Source organism: Artibeus jamaicensis, unplaced genomic scaffold (assembly GCF_021234435.1).
Source record: "Artibeus jamaicensis isolate MK-2021 breed Jamaican fruit bat unplaced genomic scaffold, CSHL_Jam_final scaffold_847, whole genome shotgun sequence".
NCBI lineage: Eukaryota > Metazoa > Chordata > Mammalia > Chiroptera > Phyllostomidae > Artibeus > Artibeus jamaicensis.
Genome location: NW_026522057.1, coordinates 10,512,809 through 10,537,242, shown reverse-complemented (window position 1 = coordinate 10,537,242; position 24,434 = coordinate 10,512,809). Strand labels below are relative to the sequence as shown.

At 53.0% G+C, this 24,434-nt stretch overlaps 1 protein-coding gene across 5 annotated transcripts; it reads left to right on the top strand.

Moving 5' to 3' along the window:
* The first annotated feature begins 2,485 nt into the window (after positions 1–2,485).
* ZSCAN20 (zinc finger and SCAN domain containing 20) lies at positions 2,486–17,669 on the top strand. Of its 5 annotated transcripts, none has more exons than XM_037149630.2 (8): positions 2,486–2,540; positions 8,390–8,916; positions 10,941–11,127; positions 11,571–11,647; positions 11,921–12,005; positions 13,359–14,045; positions 15,344–15,772; positions 16,172–17,669. In XM_037149630.2, the coding sequence occupies exons 2-8, from the start codon at positions 8,500–8,502 to the stop codon at positions 17,428–17,430; spliced, it is 3,141 nt and encodes a 1,046-aa protein (XP_037005525.2). In that variant the 5' UTR covers positions 2,486–2,540; positions 8,390–8,499; the 3' UTR covers positions 17,431–17,669. The 5 variants fall into 5 exon arrangements, with proteins under 5 accessions (XP_037005525.2, XP_053516604.1, XP_053516603.1 ...); XM_053660629.1 differs by lacking the exon at positions 2,486–2,540 and adding an exon at positions 2,745–7,455 and having other exon boundaries at positions 15,347–15,772; XM_053660628.1 differs by lacking the exon at positions 2,486–2,540 and adding an exon at positions 2,745–7,455.
* The last annotated feature ends 6,765 nt before the right edge of the window (positions 17,670–24,434 follow it).

The following is a 24,434-nucleotide window of genomic DNA, read 5'->3' as shown; positions in this document are numbered from 1 at the left end:
GGTTTAGGGAGAAAATTTAAAAAAAACTTCTATTTGCATTTTTTCATGTCTCGCTTTATTCTGAAGCTGGCCTGCCTACTTTTTAGCTATGCTACTTAACCTCTGTATATCAGTTTTCTCTTCTGTCCTATGGGATAGTCTTACACCCTCCCTCGGAGGGTTTTGTGAGAATTAAATGAGTTAGTAGGTATAAAGCCCTGAGAGCAAGACCTAGTAATGCATTGTCAATATTCAACAAAACTTAACTTTTTAATACAATTATGTATGTACTACATGCATATCATATATAAGTAAATAAATACACGTATGTTGGGAGTGTGTGCTCAAAAATGTCTTACTAGTAGGGAGCATTACTAACTTACTAATAGAAAACTTGATCAGGAGAGTTTGGAGATCAGACCCTGGGGCCAGGGGCCAGGTTTGATGCATCTTAGAGCCTAGTGCTGGCCCAGACAACTATGGACAGAAAAAAAATCTTGGTGGATGCTGAACCAGAGAACTGGGGTCTGTTTATTTCTATATGATATTGGGCCAGGAAACTGGGCCTCTTTCAGCTTTACTTTTCCTCTTTTGTAGAATGCCAGGCTTTAAATAGACAAAGGCTAAAGCACACCATAAAACAATTCTAGGCTGGATTTTGGGTGAGGGGCGCCCTCTAGGGTCCTAATGGTGTTTTTCTCTCTCTCTCTCTCTGTGTTCTTACCTCCATTCCTCCTCTTCAGGGCTGATGATCCTGAAATGAATGTCCTTACCTGACCCTGCAAAGTTGACTTTCCAGCTTCAGATCTGGACACTCTCTCCAACGTCTCCAGCCCTCTCAGCACCTCACACTGCAGAACTGTCTCTCTCTCCACTCACATCACACCAGCCCCTCCACTGGTGAAATTTTCTTTATGCAGCATGAGGCTGAGAAGAAACCTTTCAGGTCACATGCCCAGGTTCAAATCCCAGGCCTTGCACTTATTGGCTATGTGACCTTGAGCGGTCACTACACCTGTCCAAGCCCCCATTTCCTCCTTGTAAATTGGAGGTAATAATATCCACCTCATAGTGCTGTGATACTTCAGTAACAAGGAGTGCTTACGGGTTGCTGCTCCTTTCACTGGGTAAAACCACAGGAGTTGTTAATACAAGTAGGTTGGAACATGTTTCACAGAGAAGGACTTTGAACTGAGTCTTTAAAACTAAGATATAGAATTCCACCAATTTTAACAATAGCCAACATGTATGGAGCACTGGGCCATGTACCAGGTACTGTCAATTTCCCTGAAGTCTCATAACTATTAGTAAAATAATAATAGCTAATAATTATTAGACTCCTTCTGCTAGCCATGTGTCAAGTTCTTTACGTACTTTTCTCCATTTATTTCTCACCAACTCTATCAGGTAGATGCCATTATTTTAATTCCCGTGTTACAGATGAGAAAACTGAGGCATAAAGAGGTGAATTAATTTGCCCAATGTTTCACAGCTAGTGAGTGGCAAGGCCTGCATCTTGCGTTTGAAAATAAGTTTCAGACACAAGTAGCTTGACTCCAAAGTCCATGCTTTACTTGCATTATCTCATTTAATCTTCACAACACCTGCAACGTAGGTTCTGTTGTATCACCTGCATTTTAAGGATGCAAAAACCAAAGACAGAAGAGATGCAGTGATTTGTTTAAGGCCACACAGCTAGGAAATAGTTAGGCTGGAATTTGGATCCATGTCTGACTTCAAAACCACATTCTCAACCTCATATTAGATTGCTAATACCCCAAAGTACAAAACAACTGATTTTACATTAAAAGTATTCAGATTATTATTATTCTAACGATGATTAACATTCTTCTAATACACACCAAGTTGCAAGCTCTGTACTAACTGATTTACATAATAATAGCTAATATTCGCTGTGTATTTTCAGGAGTCAGGCCCTGAGCTAATCGTTTTAGTTGTATCATTCACTGAAGCCTCACAAAAACCTGTAGACTCTGATGTTGTTATTATCCTTGTTTTACAAGTAAAGCAAGCGCGATTCACAGTTGAGCCAAAGTCATTCAGCTTAAGTATAAGCTGGAAATTGAACTACAATTGTCCAACTCTCTCCTGCCCACCAGTCCGGTCACCTCTAGACACCCTCTCTCCTTATTTCTTTTTCTTTTTTTCCCTCATTTCGTATTGTTTCTGCTTTGATCTCTCTCGGGCCTAAGGCTCCCGGTTTGCCCCTTCAACAGGCCCCGCCCCCTCAGCTTGAATGCCCGCCTACTGGGCAGTGTCATTTTCCAGAACCTGTGGAAAGGACCCAGGATCACAACAGGCCCCACCCTCCCGCTTAGATCCTGTTCCGATTTGTTCCGGTGCCGGGGACGGGAGAAAGTGCCACATCTATTGGCTAACGACTTCTCCCGGGCAGTAAACGGAGTTCACGCGGTACTTTCTGGGAGTTGTAGTCTCTGACGGTCCATTCCGGGGAGGTGTCGTTTGGACTCCGCGTCCCAGCATTCCCTGCGCGAGCTCTGGAGCACTTCCGCCCCGTTGTGAAGTGGGTAGCTCGGTTGGTGAGTCCGGGTGGCGGGGCGGGGGCAGTTGAGACTCAGGCTCTGGGCTGGAGACTTAGGAGGTGGTGGTGTAAGAGGGGACCGGGGAAGGTGAGAGGGGAGAAAAGCTTTGGTGGGTGGGTGGGTGGGGGGAGTGTGAGGAGTGGTCAGAGGATGAAGCCTCCGGAGATGGGAAGAAGGGTCATAGAGGGGGTTGGGGATGAGGAGGGAGATAGAGCACCCCTGGGACTGAGGACCGTCTTAGATCTGTAGGTGAGGCCACCGAGAGAGGGTCTAGAGGTGGGAGCGTCGTAGAAGGGCCAGGAGACCACAGAGGGAAGGAGAGAGAGTTCTAGGGCCCTGGCAAGAAGTGAAAATAAGATGGCCTGAGCTTGAAGCCCAACCTTAAAAATATCGTACAAGTCTTTACCTGCCCACCTAGAACAGACATCTCAATTGATACCCCCTTACATGTTCTCTAGTAGTTGTGACTCCTGGAACCCAGTGGGTGGGACTGGCTATTGTGCAAACCTGCACCTCTTTCCTTGGGACTGATGGAAGTGAATGGCACCATCATCTGCTTTACCCAGGGGCCTTCTGAATTCTCTTGCATTCTTCCACATCCAGGGATCTTCAGATCCTTCAGTTTCCTTAATGTGTCTTGAATCTGCTCTTTCTTTGTCGGGTTTTTACTGAAGCCTCTATCTTTTCACCTCCCAGCTTGGACAAACACATTGTACCTAGTGCGATCCGTTTAATCCACAAATCTGATTATGCCTTTGACTTTAAAAACCTTCCTTGACACCCACTCATCATTGATAGAACTGAGTCCAAACACCTCAGTTTGATATTGAAGATCCTTCATAAACTACTTCGCTGCCTAATCTTCGTGTACCTCACACTCCAGGGCTCCCAAGGTTTTCCCCATTTCTTGAGAAGGCTGTTTGGTTTCCCACCCTTATGTATGCTGTTGTCTCTTTCAGATACACTCCCTCCCCTCCCTATTCTCTGTCAAGGGAGCTATTCTTCCTTCAAGAACCAACTCAAATGTTACTTTGTTCAGTTGCCTTAAGCAGATAAAGTTTCCTCTCACCCCTAGCTCCCACAGAACTCTTTCCCACATTTTGACCATCATTATCTGTGCTTTTTTTTTTTTTCCTTTTTCTCTTTGACTAGACTGTCAGCATCTCTAGGACAGGGACAGTTTCTGAGTCACCTCTGTTTCCCCACTGCCTAGTAAATACTTGATGAATGTGTAACTAAAGACAATCCCGGGTGAGCTTTGCTATACCAGGCTTGAAAGGTGCTACTTCCGGTGGGTTTCTAGGGGCATGAGTTTAGTCTTCTGCCTGTGAAGGCTGTTTTTGCTGGAAGCTGTTTCATTGCCTATGGTGCCTCTGGGAGTTTAAGCCATGGGTGGCAAATACGTGGAACGTGTGCTGCCATTTCCGTTTCCTGTGCCTGGCAGACGTAGCTAATTGGTCACAACACATTCATGTGGGATTTCGAGTCCTCAGCACAGTTGAATGCAATTGGTGCTTTAAATGGAACCTATTTGCTTTCCCTGGTTTATGTCTTTAAATGGGAGGTCAGGCTACTTAAGCAATAGCTTGGACCATCATCCAAATGAGCTTGAAAGCCTTCGTGGAACTCCCAGTTTTTTTTTCCTTTGGAGGTCACAGACCAGTCTTGGCTTTTCCCATGAGACTGGAGCAGATCTCTTCCTACCCCACTGTTCACTGGGTGGGTTCTTGTCCACATCCATACTCACGACCCCAGGAGCCAGGATGCCTCTGAGCTTCGCTGTGTTTGTAAAGGTATCCTGATTCTGACAGCAGCCAACACCAATCTTCATTACTTAGGAGAATCTGTACCCTTTTTTTAGGGCTTCCTGGAGATTGGAGGAGACCTTTTAGATCACTCAGCTGAAAGCTGCCAAAATGACAGCCCATGCTGAAAGAAGCCTTCCATCATGCTAATTTAATCTTCAGGGTGTTTGAAACAAGTTTGAGTAGGTTGCCACCATTTAAAAATCTAGAGCTCTGATCTAGAAAAATTAGGTGGCCTGTGGACACTGAGCCAGCGGTCCCTCTGGTGTTCCCTAGGAGCACAGTCCCCACTCCACTCATTTACTCACTGACATTGCCTGGCCTCTAGCCATTGAAATTCGTAGCCACTGATTTTAGTCTCCCCGTCCCTTTGCTCTACTCCCATTGTACTAAGTGGGGAACCTGGGCAACTGTGAGTAGTGTCGGGCTGTCCGCTGCAGTCCAGAGAGGCTGCAGTCCAGAAGCCACATGACCTGCCCAAAGTCACACAGCTGGTAAATGGCAGGAGTGGAGCTAGAGCCCGGATTTGTTCCCTCCTGCCTCCGTGTCCTTCCCACTCTCCATGCCGTCTTCTCGGGACTTTGCAGGACTGGCAGACCTAGAGGAGGCAGCATGGTGTGGATAAAAAAATGACTGGAGAAGACGAATCTGGGCTTATATTTCGACTGTTCCACTTGATGGTTGTATAACCTTAAGTGAATTTTTTCCATAGAAAAAATTCCATATGTGTACATTAAAGATATAGTAGGGTCATACAGACCTCACAGGATAATGATTTTCTAAAGGCAGCATGGAAGGTGATAATCACATTTAGCCCAAAACCACAGCTTGAATAGCCTTGGGCAAGGAGCCATGTAGAAACCAACACGCAGTCTTTCGATAAGCTAACCAGACAGCTGGGTTTTCTTGGTTGAACACTAGATGAAAGAGTTGGCTTGTGTATACAGGTGGTGCTGTAGAAGGACGCTGCTCACAGTCGGTGGGAGGGATACTCGAGGGAACTGGGACCAGCCCAGGGACCAGCAGAGTCATGGGCGTCATCACGTCACCGCTGCTCACTCTGGAAGAGACACATAGTGAATGGGACTGGTGCACTGTTTAAATCCTGGCCTTTCTTCCCTTTCCTGATGTTTGTGTGCAGTTAACACGTGTGAGTTACACATCAGTGTCAGCCCAGCACCAGCACTCCCTTGGCTGGGGGATTCGGTGAGATGATGACTAGGGGCACTTAGCACCAGGCCTGGCACCGTGGGCACTCAGTAAATAGGGTCTCTTGGAGGTTGCTGCTTCTAGTGACAACCCAGAGATTCCTGGCAGTCTCAGCACAGGAATGCCCGTGTCCATTTTTTCCCTGTGTGAAGCCACCCTGATGTTGGCTGGCTGCATTGACTGCCCCTTGTGGGTAAGCTGCTGTTCATATGAAAGAGAGTAGGAGAATAATCCTCAGGTTTGTATTTGAAAATAACCTTTGGGACTTTCAAGTCGTTCCAGAAGAAAATACCTGTTATCTGTGACCCTGGGCTTCGGGCTGGTGGGAGTACCCACTGCCCGTGTTGCTGAAGGGCTCTCTCTGTAGAGGGTGCTGATTTTGCTCATTCACTGTCTCTTATTAGACTGTAACTTCTGTGAAGGCAGAGACTGTCTGCCCCAGTTACCGCCGCTCTCCAGCTCACAGTACTGTGCAGGGGACATAGCGGGATTCTGCAGATGGCAGGAACACAAATGTGTTTAGATTAGTGCATGATTAAGGGGCTGTGGTTAAAGAAGAGATTTCATGAAAGGTTAATTTCTTTAGCGTGATATAAATTATGGATCTTCATAGCCCGTTAGGTTTTTAGTGTACCACCTTTACTGTTTTAATAAAAGGCAGCAAAACTTCCGAGGGCCCTGCTATTTATCGGACACTGGGATGGGCACTGTGGACACAGAAATGAGTAGGATTTAGTGCTGACCCTGGTAACACAACCTAACGGGGCTGTCAGGTGTAAGAACATGAACTGCAGTTGTGTAGGAAACGCATGTATTCGAGGTATGTGCCCTTTGCTTAGGGAATGCAGGCTTGGGGAGGCGATTCTTGGAGAGCAGGCAGGGGGAAGGGCATGGTAAGAGCATGTCAAGGAGGTCTTAACCGGTGAGACGACATTGAGCTGAGAGGTGAAGGACATGTAGGAAGTTGCCAGGTGGTCATGAGTTGTGTCCCTAAGTATGTAGAGGACTTTAGGACGGGCCTTTGTTTTTTCATCGTCCTTGCCTTGTTTCTAGACAGTCCAGTCAGATGGCCTAAAACCAAAGCACCATCCTCCCTCCACTTAGCTCAGCTGGGTCATTCCCACGTGGGCGCTGCTGAGAGCCTCTGAGCAGGCATGGTTTACGTCATCTGGATTTGTCGGGAGTGACACAGAGAGCTCGTTTTCCCAGATGACCGAGCGTGAGTGTTGTTGGGGTCTCGGCTGTGTGAAGGTCGCAGCCTCCGACGTCTCCAAGTGTATTCAGTGTGCACCGCACTGCTGTGGCTGTGGGGCGGGGAGGTGTGAAAACGAGAGGTCAGCTCTGTCCCTTGCCCTCAGTGAGGCTGTAACCTCTCTGGGGACACACATATGTACACACATCCCTGTGATACAGCCTAGCAAGTGGCCAGTGTCACAGCGATGGAAATAAAGAGGAGAAAAGGATTCCTTCTGGCCTGAGGAAGGTCATGGTTCTTTCATCTAGTTTGCCTAGGAAGGCCTGATTATAATCCTTGCTCCGTGACACAGGGCTGTCAGTAGCTGAGTTGCTGTCCCCTGAGTGCTTCCTGTGTGTGCGAAGCACTGGGCCAGGCCCCTGAGGGCAGCCTGTGATCTGGAGGGTAGGTGATTGTCACATATGATCTGGGTGACGACACAGAAAACACACGGGGGCGTGGGAGCTTGAGTCTGAGGACTGGATCTTGGGAAAGTACAATTTAAGCTGAGGCCGGGCAAGGAGAAGAAAGGGCAGAGGCTGTTCCCAATGGAGACCCCAGCGTGTGGCCCGATCAGAGGGCAGCGCCATGCAGGAGCTGCAGCCTGTGCAGCTGAAACACCGTGACTGGCAGGAGCACGGTGAAGCAGCGAGGTCTGGGCAAGGTTCGTACTTGATCCTGAGGGAAATGGGAGGCCACTGAAGGGTGCTGAGCAGGAAGTGACACGGTCATATTTTGGTCTAGTCTGGTTGTTGCGAAAAGAAGGGGCCAGGGGTTGGGTGAGGGGAGTGGAGGCAGGGACGAGAGAGAAGATGCTGATCTAGTGATGAGCGTGGTGAGTCTCTGGACTGAGGGGGTGGCACCGGGGATGTAAGTGGTTAGAAGGCCCTGCGGACACGGTTTGGTGGTGAGCTGGATGAGGAGGGTCTTGGAGAATGATGACGACCAGGTTTCCGGCCTGGCTGAGCTGACGGAAGGGGTGCCTGTGTTGGACGGGCAGCTCCAGGAAAGAGACAGGCTTGCCAGAGAAAACGATGCATTCAGTTTTTGACCCAATGAGTTTGAAGTGCCTAAGAGACAGTCAAGTGGAAGTGTCTTGTAGGTGGTTAGGTTTGGGGGTCTGGAGGTCTGCAGCTGGGTCCTGGTCACAGTTTTGAGGAGTCCTAGAGGTGGTGAAAACTGCCAGGCGAGTAGGATGACCAGGGGGAGTACAGCGTGAGCGAGGGACTTTGCAAGGAGAGTACTCTTGGAGGAAGACTGAAGCCTCACGGCCCAGGGAGAAAGGCCTTCCGGAGGGGTGGCGTTTGGATCCCAGCTGGAGGGAAGGGCAGACTTGGGACGTGTGTAGAGGGGGGAAGGCTTCTCTGGGACTAGATCATGGAGGCCTGATGCCAGGCTGAGGTGTGCAGCGTGCCCTGGAGGGTCTAACACTGCTGGCTCTGGTTTGGGGCCAGACTGTGGCCTAACTTCTTGTTCGTGGAACACAACATCCTTTAGCACCACCGCCCCCTTCAGTGGCAGTGGCGAGTGTGGGGAAAGTGAGGGAGGTGCGGCTCCTGGGTCCTCTTGCTCACTGTCCTTTGTCCTTCTGTGTTCAGAGCCGTGGAAAGCACTTCCTCTCCCAGGACCCTCCTGAAGGACACACCGTAGATGCAGGAAGACGTCGGGTGAGGACAGCCCAGCTGAAGGGAGGCGTCCAGGACGGAGCATGGCTGTAGCCCTGGAATCCCAGGCCCAGGTCTCTCCCCCACCAGATCTGGAAGAACTCCTGATTGTGAAATTGGAGGAGGACGCTTGGAGATCAGAATCCAGACCTCAGGCGAAGGACCGAGACCCTGTCCCTGGCCCTGAGGTCTCCCGCCAGCGCTTCAGGCAGTTCCAGTACAGGGATGCATCCGGACCCCATGAGGCCTTCAGCCAGCTCTGGGCGCTCTGCTGTCGCTGGCTGCGGCCAGAGATCCGTCTCAAAGAGCAGATCCTGGAGCTGCTGGTGCTGGAGCAGTTCCTGACTATCTTACCCAGGGAGGCCCGGGCCTGGGTGCAGGCCCGCCACCCTGAGAGCGGCGAGGAGGCGGTGGCCCTGGTGGAGGATTGGCACCGGGAGGCCCGGGCTGCAGGACAGCGGGTGAGGCAAACAGTCTGTTCTCCAGAAGTGGGCCAGGCACGGCCGTGGGGCCGTGACAAGGTTAATGGTTGCTAAAATAATAATTGCTATTGAACAACTGCCATTTCTTGAGCGTGACTACGTACCAGACGTTGTTCTGAGTGGTTTCTGTGTATTAACTCACTTACTCCTTCCACAATTTCACGAGACAGGTACTGTTATCCAGCTTTAACAGAACAAGTGTGAGGGAACACACCTTACGTTAGTGTGCCCCGCAGTTATTTGTCTCGTGGCGGTGAGGAGACAGATGGAAGTCTTAGGACTTCAGGGCTGGAAGCAGAAGAACGTGAGACCCAGAGATGAGAACTGACTTAAATCAAGGTCTTTATGATTCTGCATCTGTGAGGTGAGAGGGTTGGACTATACCAAAAATTCTCAAATCATACCCATTGTGAGCTGAAGACTAAAAAATAATAGGGTGAAGAAACCTTCTCTGTAATGCATTTTGTCCTGTGACTTCTGGTTTTTAACTTTCCCACTTGCTCCTGAGGCTCACAAGTGTCAAAACGAATGGATAAATAGGTAGCTTGTTCCCCCACCCCCAGAAGCGTACGTACGTTGTAGTTTACGATCTTGTTTACGATCTTACGTTGCAAGGCTGGTAACTCCCATAGCCTCCCTCGTTATGGATAAGCACCCCCCACGGGAGTGGTGCGTTTGTTACTGTCCACAGACCTGCAGTACGTGCTGTTGCTGTCAAAACGGGGAAGGGATGGGAGTGTGCATTATACAGTTGCTTGTACGTAGGGAGTCTCTGAGAGGGGCAGGAAAAGAGTGCGGACCGGTGGGGAGGGGTGGGGCGGAGGAGGGGCTGGGCTGTTTCACTGAATATACCTTTATGTCTGCTTTCTGTTTCTGAACCATGTGAGTGTTGGAAATACCTATTGAAGACATTGAACTACATTTTTTTATTTGTAGGTTTTATTTATTATTTTTAGAGAGAGGAGAAGGGAGGGAGAAGGAGAGAGAGAGAAACGTCAAAGAATGGTTGCCTCTTGCACACCCCCCACTGGGGACCTGGCCCACAACCCAGGCACGTGCCCTGACTGGGAATCGAACCGGTGCTTTCTGTTTGCAGGCCAGCTCTCAATTCACTGAGCCACACCAGCCAGGGCTGTAATACATTTTTAAAAGTGGAGTGTGTCTCTAAGGCAATTGAACTTGTTATGTCTGGGGGGTTTAGGGCCAGGAAATAACATCTGGGCCTCTACCTCTGAATTTGCAACCAACAGAGAGAGAAGAAATTAGTTGTATGGTTGATAGTGCTGAATTGGGTGATGTCCCCTCTTAACTGACTATTCCTTTGGTTTTGTATATGTTCTCTGTATCTCTGAGCACTTTTTTACCCGAACTTCCACACTGAAATTAAAATTGCCTCTTTGGTTTTCGTTGGAGGTCGAGTCCCTGTCCTTCCGTTTTAAGAGAGGTGCGCCTTTCTGAAACTTCTCTCTCATCTTAAAATCCCACTTGTAATTCTTTGTCCCTCCTTTTTTCGTATGTTTAGTTTTGGATTTTCTTTGCCTTCGGCAGGAATAGTTAGAATAAGTACGTTATTTAGAGTTACAGTTGTATCTGCTTTTATGCATTTCTTTGCTTTTTAATGCATACCTGGTACCTTTTTTTCTTTCTTTTTTCTTTTTGGGCAACTTAAAAATTAAACAGCCTGTTTTAGATGCTTAGAGATTATCTTTGAAATTATCTACAGTGTTTACTTAACTCATCTCTTTACAACACAGAAGTGCCTTGAGCAGTGCGGCCTCATCGAGACACTTGGACAGCCAGCGCCCTGTGCCGAGACAGTGGGCGTGAATGCGGGTCTGTTACCGACGTTGGGCTGACGGCTTCGTTGTCACACTTTGAATCATCTTCGGGTCTTAAAAAAAGAGCCTTTTGACCTCTGGGTCATAGTTGTGCTCCAAAGAACATTTCCTACCTGCCAAAATTGGGTCTTAACTGATGATTGGGAATTTTGACTGTCTGTGTAGGAACTGAAATTGTGTGGAGAAGAGGCCAGGTCCTTGAAGGCAATGCCAGAACCTCGGGGCTTTCGGCCACATTCAGTGGGTCACTGGCCTGAGAGACAGACCCGGAGGCAGTGGGAGAGGAGTCCGTGCCCTGGCCGCCCCAAGCATCTAGACACCGAGATGGCGCCCCCGGCCTTGAAAGAGAGTGGTGAGTACCAAAAATCAGGGCACCTCAAGAAGGAGGGGTGCGGAGGAAGGGTACGTGGGGAGGAGGGATGTACTGAATTCAAGGCAAGGGGTGGAGTAGTGTCTCTCGGACACACTGAGAAGCGAGGCACGGCAGCGTTTATGTTAAAGGAGATGCAGCTCCCAGTGATGTCAGCTCGTCCCCTCTGTGCTGAGTCACGAAGCGGGTCCGCGCTGGCACTGGGGCGAGGTGGTGCTCTGGGAGCTGGGGCTGGCACCTCCCACGTGGCACACCACTCGAGGCAGCTTGGGCACTAGATTCCCTCGGAGGGAGGGAGAAGGGGAAGTTTGCCCTGGCTCAGAGATCATCTCAGTCGGACGCGAGCGGGGCGTTTGGAAAGCTGGACAGGGGGTGGTTCTCTGGCTGCCAGAGCTTGGGCTTCAGAGACTTTTTCTTCTCCTTAGCTGCCCTCACTCCCCGAGTCCCTACTCTCCCAAAGATGGGGAGCACTGGAGGTTGGGAGGTGACAGCCGAGTCCCAGGTAAGCGGCTCTCTGTGTTTCCTTTCCTGTCATTACTTCTCCTGTGCCGCGTCTGTCTGCCATAGTCCTTCTCTGTGGCCTCCCTCAGCAACAGGGCACGGGGTGTCAGCCTCTGCCCCTCCCCCCGCCGTCCGCCGGGCCTCTCCGTGGTCATGCTGCTGCTTACGGTGCTGGACTCACACCCAGTTCCTCTGTATTCCCATTACCTTTCCTGGGACCCCGTGGGGTTCCCGGGCTGTGACATTTGAGGTCTTTCTTTTGTACATCTCACAGGAGACCTTGGGCCCTGGCAGACATGCTGAGAAGGAGTTTCACAAGGACCCCCCTGGAGACAGCTGTGCAAACGGCGTGTCCCTGGGTAAGGAATAGTGGCCGCTGAAGAAGACTCTGGGTTTCTGGTGCACTCAGTTCCCAAGGAGCCTTTATCACTCCCCTAAGATTCATGCCTCTGTGAATCTGTGGAACTTCAGACATAGGGGGAGGACAAGCTTTTTGTAGCCAGCACTGTGGGGGCAGGGTTGGAGTGTGGGGAGTGCAGTCGGCCTGGACGGAGGCTGGTGGGCTGGCCTTCCTGAGAGCCTGCCCTCCCAGGGCTTGGTCCCTTCCTTTCCTCAGTATGTTCACCGGGTGCAAGGGTGGGTCCTGCCTGCCGTCTCAGAAGTCCAGGCCACTCAGCATCAAACAGGATCCATCTCTCGGGGCACACTAGTGAGCTAAGCCCATGGGACTGATGTGCTGAACTGCAGTGAGAAATGCAGGTCACAGGGCTCGACACACTTGAGGCCCACGTGACCCCCACAGACGCCTCTCCCGCGGGCACCTCTGCACAGGAAGCCGAATAGTGGTGCTCTGCTTCCCTGGGCCGGGCATAGTGGGGGACAGGTCTCACTCACCCGTGTCAGACACTAGAAGCTTGCTGGCCACTCGCTTAGCAGCGTGAACCCCCCCCCTTACATGTGGTATCTGGTGAAAATCGCGTTCAAAGGGGCAAACTTTGCAAAATGCTGAACTAGATAACCTTGAGGCCTCTTTTAGCTCTAAGCTCTTTTTCTAGCATTCTTTAAATATTTATGTAATTAAAGACTTGCTATTTTGTTATGATTGGGTACTGTTGGGACAGCAGTCCTATAAATATAGCGAACTGTTGTAGAAAATGAGAATTTGACTTTCTCATATTATTGGAAGTGCACAGGAGGGCGTGCTCCAATCACAGTGCAGATGGGCTCAGCAGCAGCCTGGTTCTTCCTTTCTCTCTGCTCTGCCGTCCTCTGTCTCAGTTTTATATTCAAGCCACTGTGTGTCAAAGTCGAGAGAGAGATAGATGCCAATGGCAATTGAGGCCACAAGTTTCCTAGTAAGAGAGGACACACACCACACACATACATACAGAGAGAGATGGAGACTTTCGCTCCAGCCATTGCATTCATTCTGATTGGGCCAGTTTAAGTCACGTGCCCATCTGCGGACCAACTGCAGTGACTTCCTTCTGGTGTGCTCTGTTTCACAACAGCCAAAAAGCAAATGAACCGAGCAAACAGGCGGATGAGCATTTCCGGTGAAGGGCTCCTGTTACCTTTCTCTAACCCTCCGCACATTGGATGGGATCAGCGTGGGGGTTTCCCATCGACCTTTCACAGGGAAACATGTTTCAGTGACGTTTTGGACAAGCACTCTGCTCAACGAATCATTTCTACCATTTCTTTTTATATAGGGGTTCTAGTTTCAAAACCAAATGTCATCTCCCAGCAAGAGCAAGGACTAGAATTTCGGGGTCCAAGTCTTAAAAGTGCTGGAAAAAGGAACACTGCGGATTGTGGCCTGGTTAGTGAGCGGATAAAAGCAGCTCCAGCATTGGCCTGGAGGGACTCGAAGGCCTGGGAAGAACAGTGCCAGTGGGACGTGGAGGACTCGAAGGTGTCAGGCGTGCACTGGGGCTACGAGGAGACCAAGACCTTCCTGGCAATTTTGAGTGAGTCCCCTTTCTCGGAAAAGCTCCGGACTTGTCACCAGAACCGCCAGGTGTACCGGGCCATTGCAGAGCGGCTGAGGGCACGGGGCTTCCTGCGGACACTGGAGCAGTGTCGCTACAGGGTCAAAAACCTCCTGCGGAATTACCGGAAAGCCAAGAGCAGCCACCCACCGGGGACCTGCCCCTTCTACGAGGAGCTGGAGGCCCTGGTGAGGGCGCGGACAGCCATCAGAGCCACAGACGGCCCAGGCAAGGCTGCGGCCCTCCCCAGGCTGGGGGATAGTGATGCAGAGATGGAGGAGCAAGAGGAAGGGAGCTGGGAGCCAGAGGAAGCAGCAGAGGACTGTAACGGTGATGACCTGGCCATTGATGAGTCCGTCCCGGGGCCCAGGGTTCCGGGGGGTCCGGCTCTGTTCCAGAGTCGTATTGGTAAGAACACAGGCATTTAATCAGGTCCAGATTCCAACCCTCCTACCAGCCAGGCCTCCGCTCCCTGAGCCCAGGGCACAGAAGTCTGGACTGATGCTGCTGGAGTGAGGCGCTGAGTTCCTTCAGTCACCCGCAGACTTCTGCTCTCTTCTGTGACCAGCTCTCAGCTTCCTGAGCTATAGACACAGCCCTTTTTAAAGTCCTGAGGGACCTTAGCTAATTTGGTGTTTCTCAAAGTGCATATGAGGATGATTGTAGGTGTTGCATAAGGAAACCTTTAATGTGTACAAGCACATCAGCCATGATTTCACAAGTTGTCACAGGTCGTCAGGTTAGTTGAAGAAAGTACTGAGTGAAATACTCAGCAGAGCAGAGGTCATGGCAGCGCGTAGCCGAGCAGTCAGTGTTTGGGACGTGCCCGAGCCACCGTCAGCGCGGGAGCACTGCAGCCTGAGAGGTGGGGCGTCTTAGCTCAAGGTCGAAGGGAGGCAGGGCTGTCGGGTAGAGGCTGGGCTCTGGCTTCCTTCTCTGCGGTTTTCCGTCCAGCTGCCTCCCTGGCTGCATCACGTACCTGCAGAGGAACTGAGAACAGGCCTCTTGCTTTTATTCGCCGCTTTCTTTTCTTCCTCCCACAGAGGAGGCGCATCCTCAGATGGACTTTTTTTTTTTAAGATTTTATTCATTTATCTTTAGAGGGGAAGGGAAGGAGAGAGGAAGAGAAATATCGATGTTTGGTTGCCTCTCGTGTCTCCCCTGCTGGGGGCTGGCCTGCAAGGCATGTGCCCTGACTGGGAATCGAACTGTGTTCGTCTGGTTCGCAGGCCCGTGCTCAACCCACTGAGCTACACCAGCCAGGGCTCTCAGTTGGACTCTTAATGTGATTATTTGAACTTCATGTCTTGAGGGATTCTCAGTTCCCATATTTGTTACAAGGAAAGTTCATGGATATAAGTTGAGCATGTGTATTGAATGGATAGAGAGAGTCTCTTGTATCCCAGTTGCAGGCCTTTCCCTGAACCAGTCAGCTGAAGCCAGGGGAGTGTAGTCACCTGCTGTAATGTGGACATGTAAGTCCTTCCCTTTAGCCAAGACTCGTAGAATCTCTTTGAAGGAGTGGGGCTTGGAGAGCTCTGGCAGAGCCCTGAGAGGCCAGGGTAGGTTCTTTGTTGGTGCCCCAGGTACCCAGACAATGTCTGAGGTGCCCGTGTTCTAGGCATTTAACAGGCAGGTGACCCCGATCCCTGATGACCCAGGCAAGTCTCTTTAAGTCTCACAGTTCTGAACTTCACTCCTGACAGCAGGTGTGCACTGGGGCTACGAGGAAACCAAGGCCTTCCTGACCATCCTCAGTGAGTCCCCATTTCCCGAAAAGCTTCGCACCTGTCACCAGAACAGCCAGGTGTACCGGGCCATTGCAGAGCGGCTGTGTGCACAGGGCTTCCTGCGGACACTGGAGCAGTGTCGCTACAGGTTCAAAAACCTCCTTCGAAGCTACCGGAAAGCCAAGAGCAGCCACCCACCGGGGACCTGCCCCTTCTATGAGGAGCTGGACTCACTGGTGAGGGCACGGACTGCGGTCAGAGCCGTGGGAACCGTCAGGGAGGCAGCGGGCCTCCCTGCGTCTGGGCGGAGCAGTACAGAGGCTGCTGATCTGGAGGCCTGGGGTGAGGTGGCAGGTGAAGATGCCGGCAAACCTCCAACCCCGCGTCCGAGAACCCCAGACATCGGTAAGCATGGAGTGTTGGGATGTCCACAAAATCTGCAAGCACACCGACAGTGAGGGAGCAGGCTCTTATCTTGTCTCTGGACTAAACCAGAAAGGAAAGGAACAGGAAAAGTGTTTGTGCTTTGCTCAGACTGTGTCTGGCATAGTGTAGTCCCTAAATGGTACAAGCAGTCAGATCTGGGTTCTGCTGGGATTTGTTTGTGCAGTTACAGAGTTTATTCAGTCTCACCTGCCATAGGACGTACTGACTCCCAGAAGGAGGAGGTGTACGCAGCGGGATGAGGGCAAATACAAGATGCAAATTCATGGTAGCCAAATTTGTAAGGCACAAGATACAGATACATAAATAATTTGACACTGACTAATGAATGAAAAACTACATTTCTGTTCGCTCTTTCAGGTTTTGAGATGAGGCATGAGGACGACGACCAGAGTTCAGAGCAAGACATTTTTGAGGATTTGCCTGGTACGTTATCAACACGTGCTACAGAGGTGGCCCGCCCCCCTGCCCGTTTGGGGGAGGACAGCGAGAGTGAAGACGGAGGGGAAGAGCAGTCGGGAAGTCAGCCACGGGACCAGCAGGAAGAGGGTTCCTCTGAAGATGACTTAGAAAGGCTTATTGACCACCAAGGCCTGTACCTTGCAGAGAAACCCCACCAGTGCAACCCACGCATGAGGTGCTGCAGTCAGCCCACCCCCTTCATCGCCCGCCAGCGGACACATGTAGGCGAGGGGCCCTGCCAGTGCCTCCAGTGTGAGAAGGGCTTCAGGGACCCCTCTGACCTCCACACCCACCAGACAATTCACGCTGGAGAGAAGCCCTACAGATGCCTCGGGAGTGGGAAGAGCTGCAGTGACCCCTCCAGTCTTGCAGCTCAGCAGACAGTCCACACAGGGGGAGACCCCTGTGTGTGTGGGGCGTGCTGGGAAAGCTTTGGCTGGAGCACAGACCTTCTGCAACGTCAGAGAGCCCACGTGGGCGGAAGTCCTCACTGCCCTAGTGAGCCTGGTGAGAACTTCTGCCGGAGTAGGCCCTTTGGCGCTCCCTGGAGGAACCTGGCGGAGGAGACAGCCCCGGAACAACCTCCAAGTGCCAGGAAGAACTTGAACTCCCCTGCACTGCGCAGCGCCAACTCAGGGGAGAAACTCTATCAGTGTTGTGAATGCGGAAGAACCTTCTCCAAGAGCTCTGCCCTCATCAGTCACCAAAGGATCCACACGGGGGAGAGACCATATGAGTGTGCGGAGTGTGGGAAAAGCTTCAGCAAGAGCTCCACGTTGGCCAACCACCAGCGAACCCACACCGGGGAGAAGCCCTACCAGTGCTCGGACTGCGGCAAGTGCTTCGGCGAGCGCTCTAAGCTCATCACGCACCAGAGAGTGCACACGGGGGAGAAGCCCTACAAGTGCCTCGAGTGTGGGAAGTTCTTCCGTGACCGTTCCAATCTCATTACTCACCAGAGGATTCACACGGGGGAGAAGCCTTACAGGTGCAGAGAGTGCGGGAAATGCTTCAACCAGAGCTCCAGTCTTATTATCCACCAGAGGATCCACACCGGGGAGAAGCCCTACAAGTGTCTGGAGTGCGGCAAAGACTTCAACAACAGCTCGCACTTCAGTGCCCACCGGAGAACCCACACAGGGGGGAAGGTGGCGTAGGAGACAGCGCCCCCCATGGCAGAGGAGAGAAATGTGTACTTGAATCTCCCAAGGTTTTGAGATGTAGGGTAGAAAGAGACATGCCCAGTTCCTAAGCTTTGTGTGTACCCAGGGGCGTTACCTTGGTATGAGCCAGGTTATTCGGAAGTGAATTACAAATGCTAAGGATCCAGACTTGAAGGCACTTTTCTTAAGTGTGATTTGTTTTTCTCCTGTTAAAAATCTACACTCAGTCCTCAGGCCGTCCTCACGTTTGTTGCTACAAGGGTTTTATCCGCGTTTGAGCCAAACCGACCCCGTAGGGGTCAGAGGCAGTTCAGTGGTGCTGAGCGGTGATTCCAAACCTCCCTGTGCCTCCGCTCCGTCCACGCGCATGCGCGGCCCATCAGCACGCGCGGCACGCGCAGCCCGCGGCCGGCGCACGGTCTCCTGCCTGGCGGTGTTTGGTGCGGTGTGTCCCCCCGAGGAGAGCGGGACTATGGTGAGAGCGGGGCATAACGGAGAATCCGGACTGGGGGGGCCGCGGTGGGCGCAGCAGAACATAGGAGCCACAGTTACGTGCTGCTCACATTACTGAGTCGCTGTTCACAACAGGGAAATGGCCGGTACTTCCTGAGCGTCTGCTGTTCAGCAGGCTCTGTGCTGAGCACGTGACAGACTCGGTCTCAATCCTCACAACAGCCCTGGGAGGGAGCTGCTCCTAGTCTCCCCATTGCCCACGAGAGAAAAGCTAGGCTCGGGAAGCGTGGGTGACTTGCTTGGGTCACATGTCCGAAGACGGCGGAGGCAGGACTCGGCCAGCTCTGCCTGTCCGGAGCCTGAGGCTCCCGCCATCCGCAGTGAATCCCCTCCGGCCTTAGGGCAGGTGACTCGGGAGCCAGGATCCCAAGGTGCTTTGTAGACTATGTCCTGTTAAAACTCCTGTATGATTCTAAAGATTAAAGGGCTTGGGATATTCAGAACTGGCAGTGTGTTTTGAGCAAGGATGTTTACTGAAGCGCTTGATGCGAATTTCTGTCATTACTGTCAGGTGGGTGAGAGGTGCAGGTGGGTGGAGACTGGAAACTGGCAGCCCAAGTAGCCCCTCCTCCGATGAGAGACTGTTTGGGCTGGGAGCCGGGTTAAGAACTCCCCTTTTCTCGGGGAGTGGGTCCTGCCTCTCCTTACCTCTGGGTGAGTTGCTAAGGTGATCCTCCCAGAGACACGGCCTTCCTCACCCTTGCTCACTGGTCCCTGTGTCATTGTCTCCCAGGCCCTTTTGTTTCTGGCTGCCAGGCCTGCCGGAGGCGGGAGGGAGGTGGGAGCAGTGGGTACCGCCCTTCCCAGGCCTACCCTGTGCTTTCGGGATGTTGGCCGCTAGGGCCAGCCTGCCAGGCGGACAGGTCAAACCTGAAAGGTGCACTCACACAGGACGGTTTTCTGCTTTGCAGCATTTCGGCCTCGGGTTTCTCCTTGGGGGGTTTAGGTGTGTGGACCGAGGACTTTGGTTTCCACTGGATTTTAAAGGAAAGTCCTTCTGACATCCGCCTGTGACATGGGTGCCGTTCATGCCCTGGCTATCTCATGGACTTGGGAAGGACCCATCCCACAGTGGGCGTGATGGAGCCTCCACGAGGGGACTTTCTGTTCACATTGGAGGAAGTCATTGGAGAGACTCGCTCTCCCGTTCTGTGGAGGTCCCTTCTCTGCCCCGTCCTTGGTGTCTCGGGAGTCGGGTAGCCCGGGACCACGGTCCGTCGGCCCCTTCCCAGCCTACCTTTCTCGGCTCACACTGTCTCTGAGGATGGGGAGGTGGGCGAGCCCTGGATCAGAACCAGCAGATGTCAGAAGCCGCAGTGATAGCGCCAAACAGAGAGCCAGCCGAGTGAGCTAAAAGGAAGGTCCTGAAGGAGGGGGCGGGCCTTGTAGGGAAAGCACAGTGGTGTGAAGTGACAGGATTCAAGGCGAGGGTGGGGACCGCAGTTCCTAGCACTGCTGGGTGTCGATGGGAGGAGGGGGGAGCTGAGGTGGAGGGGGTGCTGGGTCAGGGTCCTGGAGGAGTTCCTGTCTGAGTGGAGCTTGGACCCCAGGCTGAGGGCAGTGTGGTCAGAGTGACGTCAGAACCTGACAGCTGAAGGGACTGGGTGTGCTGCAGCCAGGACGCTCTGTAGGGACAGCAGTGAGATGACATTCCAGTTGTGGGGAGGTCTGGACTAGGGAGGGGCTGGGTGTGAGAGGGGATGGGTTCCAGGGGTTCCCGAGGCAGAGCTGACAGCAGAGGGACGCTAGAAGGCCTCGGTGACAGCGTACAGCATGACATTCAGAGCTGGGAACATGAGGAGGGGAGAGAGATGGGCAGGAGAGGGTAAGTCTGGTTTGTGGCATTTTGAACTTGGGGGTGTAACATACCCCAACGCGAGCAAATGTCGGAAGCCTTCAGGAGTTTAAGATGGAACTTTATTGGCCAAAGTTTCAAAGTTTTACCTGCGCAGGGGCGAGCTCTCGGGGCGTCTCCGGAGACACGGTGCCAAAATGGCTGCAGATGAGAGTCGCGCCTGGCGCTTACAGCCTGGGGTTTTTATTGGGGTGAGCAAACAAGCAAGCAAGCAGCAAATACAGAAGCAGACATAGCTGTTAGCAATTGGCTATTTTGAGAGGACACACACACATCTCTGCTTACTACAATGGATACTTTTCTGCAAAGACAAGGCAATGCAAAGACAAGGTCATACACGGGCGGGTCGTACTTTTTTTTACTTTTCTATCTCCCTTGCTGAGACAGTCTGGTGCCTGCCTCGTCCTCCCTGCTAATTTTATCTAATTCCGGCCTAACCTAACCCTAACCTAACCTAACGGGCCCGGGGGACACCCGTGCAGCAGTGTGTGGTTGGCCTTGGTTTATCTGGGCCTGAAGCCGGGGGGACGATAGGAGTTACCTGGTCCAAGCGGTGGTCAGACTTGTGAAAAAGGGAGTGGGCTCGCTCACCAAAACGGGGTGCGGGGCCGGGACAGAATTTGGGAAGCACCAGGTGGAGAGGAAGACGCCCCCCAGGAGATGCAGAGCGCGCTTCCCTGCTGCCTCCTCCTGCGCACCCCTGTCGCCTCCTGGACCCCTCTTCCATCGCTGCCCATGCCCCAGTTCTCAGGGTATCCCCATGTCCCCGGAGCCCTCACTGTGGAGGCCGCATGGAGCTCTGTGGGGGAGAAGAGGGCCGCCCTGCCCCTCGGCTGTCGCTGTCCCCCTGCCTTGGGAGTGTGCCCAGATTCCGGGGAACGGTTTTGATGTTTCTCACCTATCTCTTAATTGTGGGTTCAGCTGTGAAAGCGAGGGCAGCGTGGGCCCTGCCTCCCTGCGTACCTGCTGCCTTAGGAAGGGGTCTCTCCGGTGGCTTCCGGGTTCGGGACCCGTCCCTTTGCCAGGGCCCCCAGACATCCTCCAGCAGGCCTCTGCTGCTCGAATAAACTGGTTTCTGGTTTAGCACGTCCTGAGCTTGTTAACGTGCGTCTGCTCTTGGGACGTGGACTCCAGATGCAGAGTGTGTGGGCACTTTTCTCGGCCTGCATGGCCACAGGCCAGACCTGGTCATGGCAGAGCGTGGCGGTGACCGCTGCCCCAGGAGGGTGTGCCCTGGGCGCACATCCCCTTACTCAGCTTTGGCCCTGCACCCCGAGATGGACGTTGGCACCTCTGAAGGCAGGGAGAGGTGCTTTAGATGGATGTCCAGTTTTTCTGCGGCTGTGGCCCCAGGTGCTGGGCTCATGGTCGTGGCTGCCTCAGCCTCAGTGTCTCCCATGTCCCCCTGCGTGAAGGCACGCAAGGCAACCGGGGTCCCTCCATGCTGGGAAACAGCAGTCTGGGTCCCTGGGTTCCCTCTGCCCCATTCTGTTCTGGGGCCCCTGCCCGCCCCCCACTACCAATGGGAATAGCTCTCCACCTTCAGGCCTCAGAAAAGTTTAGTCACTTTGTGGAGAGCGTCTCCCCTTGGTGACAGGGACACAGAGCTCCTGGAGTCCTGAAGGCAGCGGTGGCCAGAGGGGCTGTGGTGTTGGGGGTGGCCTCACGCAACCCAGGCTGCCCGGCATCTGCTCCAGACTTCCGCCCCAGCCCCGCTTCTCCATCACTCCATCCACTCCGTTCCCTGTGTGTCCCTACCGCTGTGCGGATGCCGACGACCTCCAGACCCGTCTCCCGCCCTGGGCACCCCAGTTAGGAGCCTGGTTGCCTGTCGGCCAGCCCTGCTTAGGTGACTCCCGGGCCCCTCCAGGCGCATGGTCACCTGCTGCCATCGTCAGCCAACGTCCAGCATGTTTACACGCACACTCGGGAACTCACAAACATTCCTCACACAGCCCAGGGAGCCTTGTACATCCAGACCCGTCTCAGACCCTGTCCCCTGTCCCTCAGACACAGTGCTCCCTCCTAAGGGCACTTTCCAGTCAGGCTGCAGCTGTCCAGCTGCCCAGCTGCCCAGGAAAGGCTGCTTCTGAATGGACCGGCACCCACAGGCAGGCTTAGTCCTGTGAAACTCCCGCTTACCTCATTTTTGACTCCATCCTCTGTGTACCTCCCTGAGTCCCCTTCCAGTAGCAAACGCCAGTCTTGAAGCGCCTGCTACAGTCTGCTGCTGGGGGTCGGCGCTGCGTTTGGTGGGTGGCCAGGGAAGCTTGGCGGGGGAGGTGGGGTTCCATCTGGGCCCCGGACCCTGGGGTGACTGACAGTCTCCCCCACAGCTCCCCGCTGTTTCCACCCTGCATCCCCTGTATCACCACTAGCGTGCCCATGGCAGCACCCCCCCCCACCCCCCTGCTCTGATCTTAGGCAAATCTGGAGTTACCTTCAAATGCACATTCTGGGTGTGGGGGTGTCCAACCTTTTGCCGTCTCGGCTACACTGGAAGATGGCGAGCTGTCTTGGGCCACACATTAAGTACATTGCGACATGTAATCACAAAAAAAATCTCATAATGTTTTAAGTAAATTTATGACTTGTGTTGGGCCGCGTTCACAGCCACTCTAGCCTGCATGCAGCCCGCAGCCCGCAGGTTGGGCCCTACCAGGTGCAGAGACACGTGCTTCCTCACCCGATCCCTCCCACCACCCTGCGCGCAGGCCAAGTGGTGATCCCTCATTTCCTTCTGGTGCATCTTCCACCTGGTCCGGGTCAGGAGCTCAAAGGAGCCTGCGCCCCCGTGACCCCGTCCTGTGCTGCTTGGGGGAGCAGGCAGAGAGTTTAAGAGGCCCCCTCCTCTGTGCCGTCAGTTCTCCCATTTCTCAAGGCCGAGCCAGAGTCACTTGGTTATGTCAAGAGCATCAGAACAGCCAAGGGCAGAGTCCTGTGAAAGATTTTGCCGGAATCTGCTGTACAAGTAGAGCGGGGGTCCGAGTGGACGCCGATCTTCGCGTCAGGGCACACTCAGCGGTTCTCTCTGCCTGTGAAGATGATTCTGATCCTGTCTGCCCTTACGAAGCACGCAGTCCCAGAGTCGCATTTGTTTTGGTGCCTTCTTTGGGGGCAAACACCTGGGGGGGTGAGGCCATGGGAAGGAAGAGTAAGGAAACTAGTCTGCCTCCCAGCTGGTTCTGGTTCTGGTTCCACACGTGTACTGCGGTTCATCTGAGTCCACGGAGGAGGGAGCCACAGGCAGGGCTGACCGAGCCGTGGTCACAGGACTCCCCTGAGACTCGGGCTCAGGAGCCCTGCTTAGGTGCACGGTGACTGGAGACGCAGAGGGGGAGGCCTCTTCTCCCTCCCTCCTTATAGGACGTGGCCTGGCTTCCGTGTCTGGGGAATTCATGGGCCAGAGAGGTTTCTGCGTTTTAGAGGCAGCGGAGACCAGCCAGAGGTGGGCAAGGCGGTGCCCTAGAGTCCAAGGTGAGAGGCTTTCTCCTCGCGAATTGTCCTTGGGGATCAGGGCAGGAGAGCAACTAGACAGACAGCACCTTGCTCACGACCGCGTGTGAAGTGAGGTCCCTAACCCCGCCCCACCCCACTCCTGGTTTCCCAGCAACGGACGGCAGTGGTAAGGCCGGCTGGGCGGAGGGAAACCCTGGGGGGAGGAGAAAACCCAGGGAAGCCAGACCTTTGTGATTGGTTTTGGCTTCTGACCGTGGAATTCAAGTGGATTCAGGTTTGGCCACCAGGGGGCCCAGAGGTCGAAGGTCCAATTCTAAAAGCAGATAAGGCTTTTGAGCTTTGCAATTTGTGCACCCATCCAGGCCTGTTTATTTGGCTTTCTTCTCACTTCCTTATCCCTTACTTTCCTATAATGTTATACACATCTCTTAAAGCTAGTCAAATCCTATTTTGGGATGAAGTGAACTGATAATTAAATTACACTGATTAAACTGCCAAAAACAAAACAAAACAAAACAAAACAAAACAAAACAACTTGTTTTGGATCCCCTGGCATCTTTCTGGTTACACCAAGACCATGGAGGAAGAGACAGCCAGTCGATGAGACCTGGGGAGGCTGCCAGGGAGGACGGCGCCCCTGGTGTCATTGCCACATGCCTTTCCCTGTTCCCTTAGTTCTTCAGACGTGGTTGGATGTCTATGACCCAGGTGTCATTGCTTTTTGCCTGTGGCTGGTGGCTCTTCGGTCTGCTGACCGCCACACAGCTGCTCTGATATGCCCTGGCTGGATCTCTGTGCCAGGAAAGCTGAGTCATCTGGGCCCCAAACAAGGCGAGGATGGTCCTGGATGAAAAGAAGGGAAGGTGTGCCCGGTGGGCTGAACCTTCCCTGGCTCTTCTCGTTTGCCTCCCAGTTCGGGAACAGAGCCGGTATATCGTACCTGAGAAAGTGGGGAGGGGGACCTTCATGGAGACTGACTCTCCCTCCCTCCCTCCCTCCCTTCATCCATTCCCTTCAGGTAACACCCAGAAGACTTGGTAGCTCAAGGGTGAACTTTTCTAACACACTTTGACTCTTTATCCTTGTTAAGTGGGGTGTAGGTAACGCTTTGCTTTTTAGAGTCTGTTATCTTTGAATTCTGATTGTGAATCGGGGTCGGAGGGGATTGATT

What these genes read in the sequence shown, in the direction of transcription:
- ZSCAN20 (XM_037149630.2), top strand. Translation starts at nt 8,500, where the DNA reads ATGGCTGTAGCCCTGGAATCCCAGGCCCAGGTCTCTCCCCCACCAGAT. An exon ending in CCCGGCCTTGAAAGAGAGTG is followed by an intron (nt 11,128 to 11,570) that starts GTGAGTACCAAA and finishes TCTTCTCCTTAG; the next exon opens with CTGCCCTCACTCCCCGAGTC. An exon ending in TCTGTTCCAGAGTCGTATTG is followed by an intron (nt 14,046 to 15,343) that starts GTAAGAACACAG and finishes CACTCCTGACAG; the next exon opens with CAGGTGTGCACTGGGGCTAC.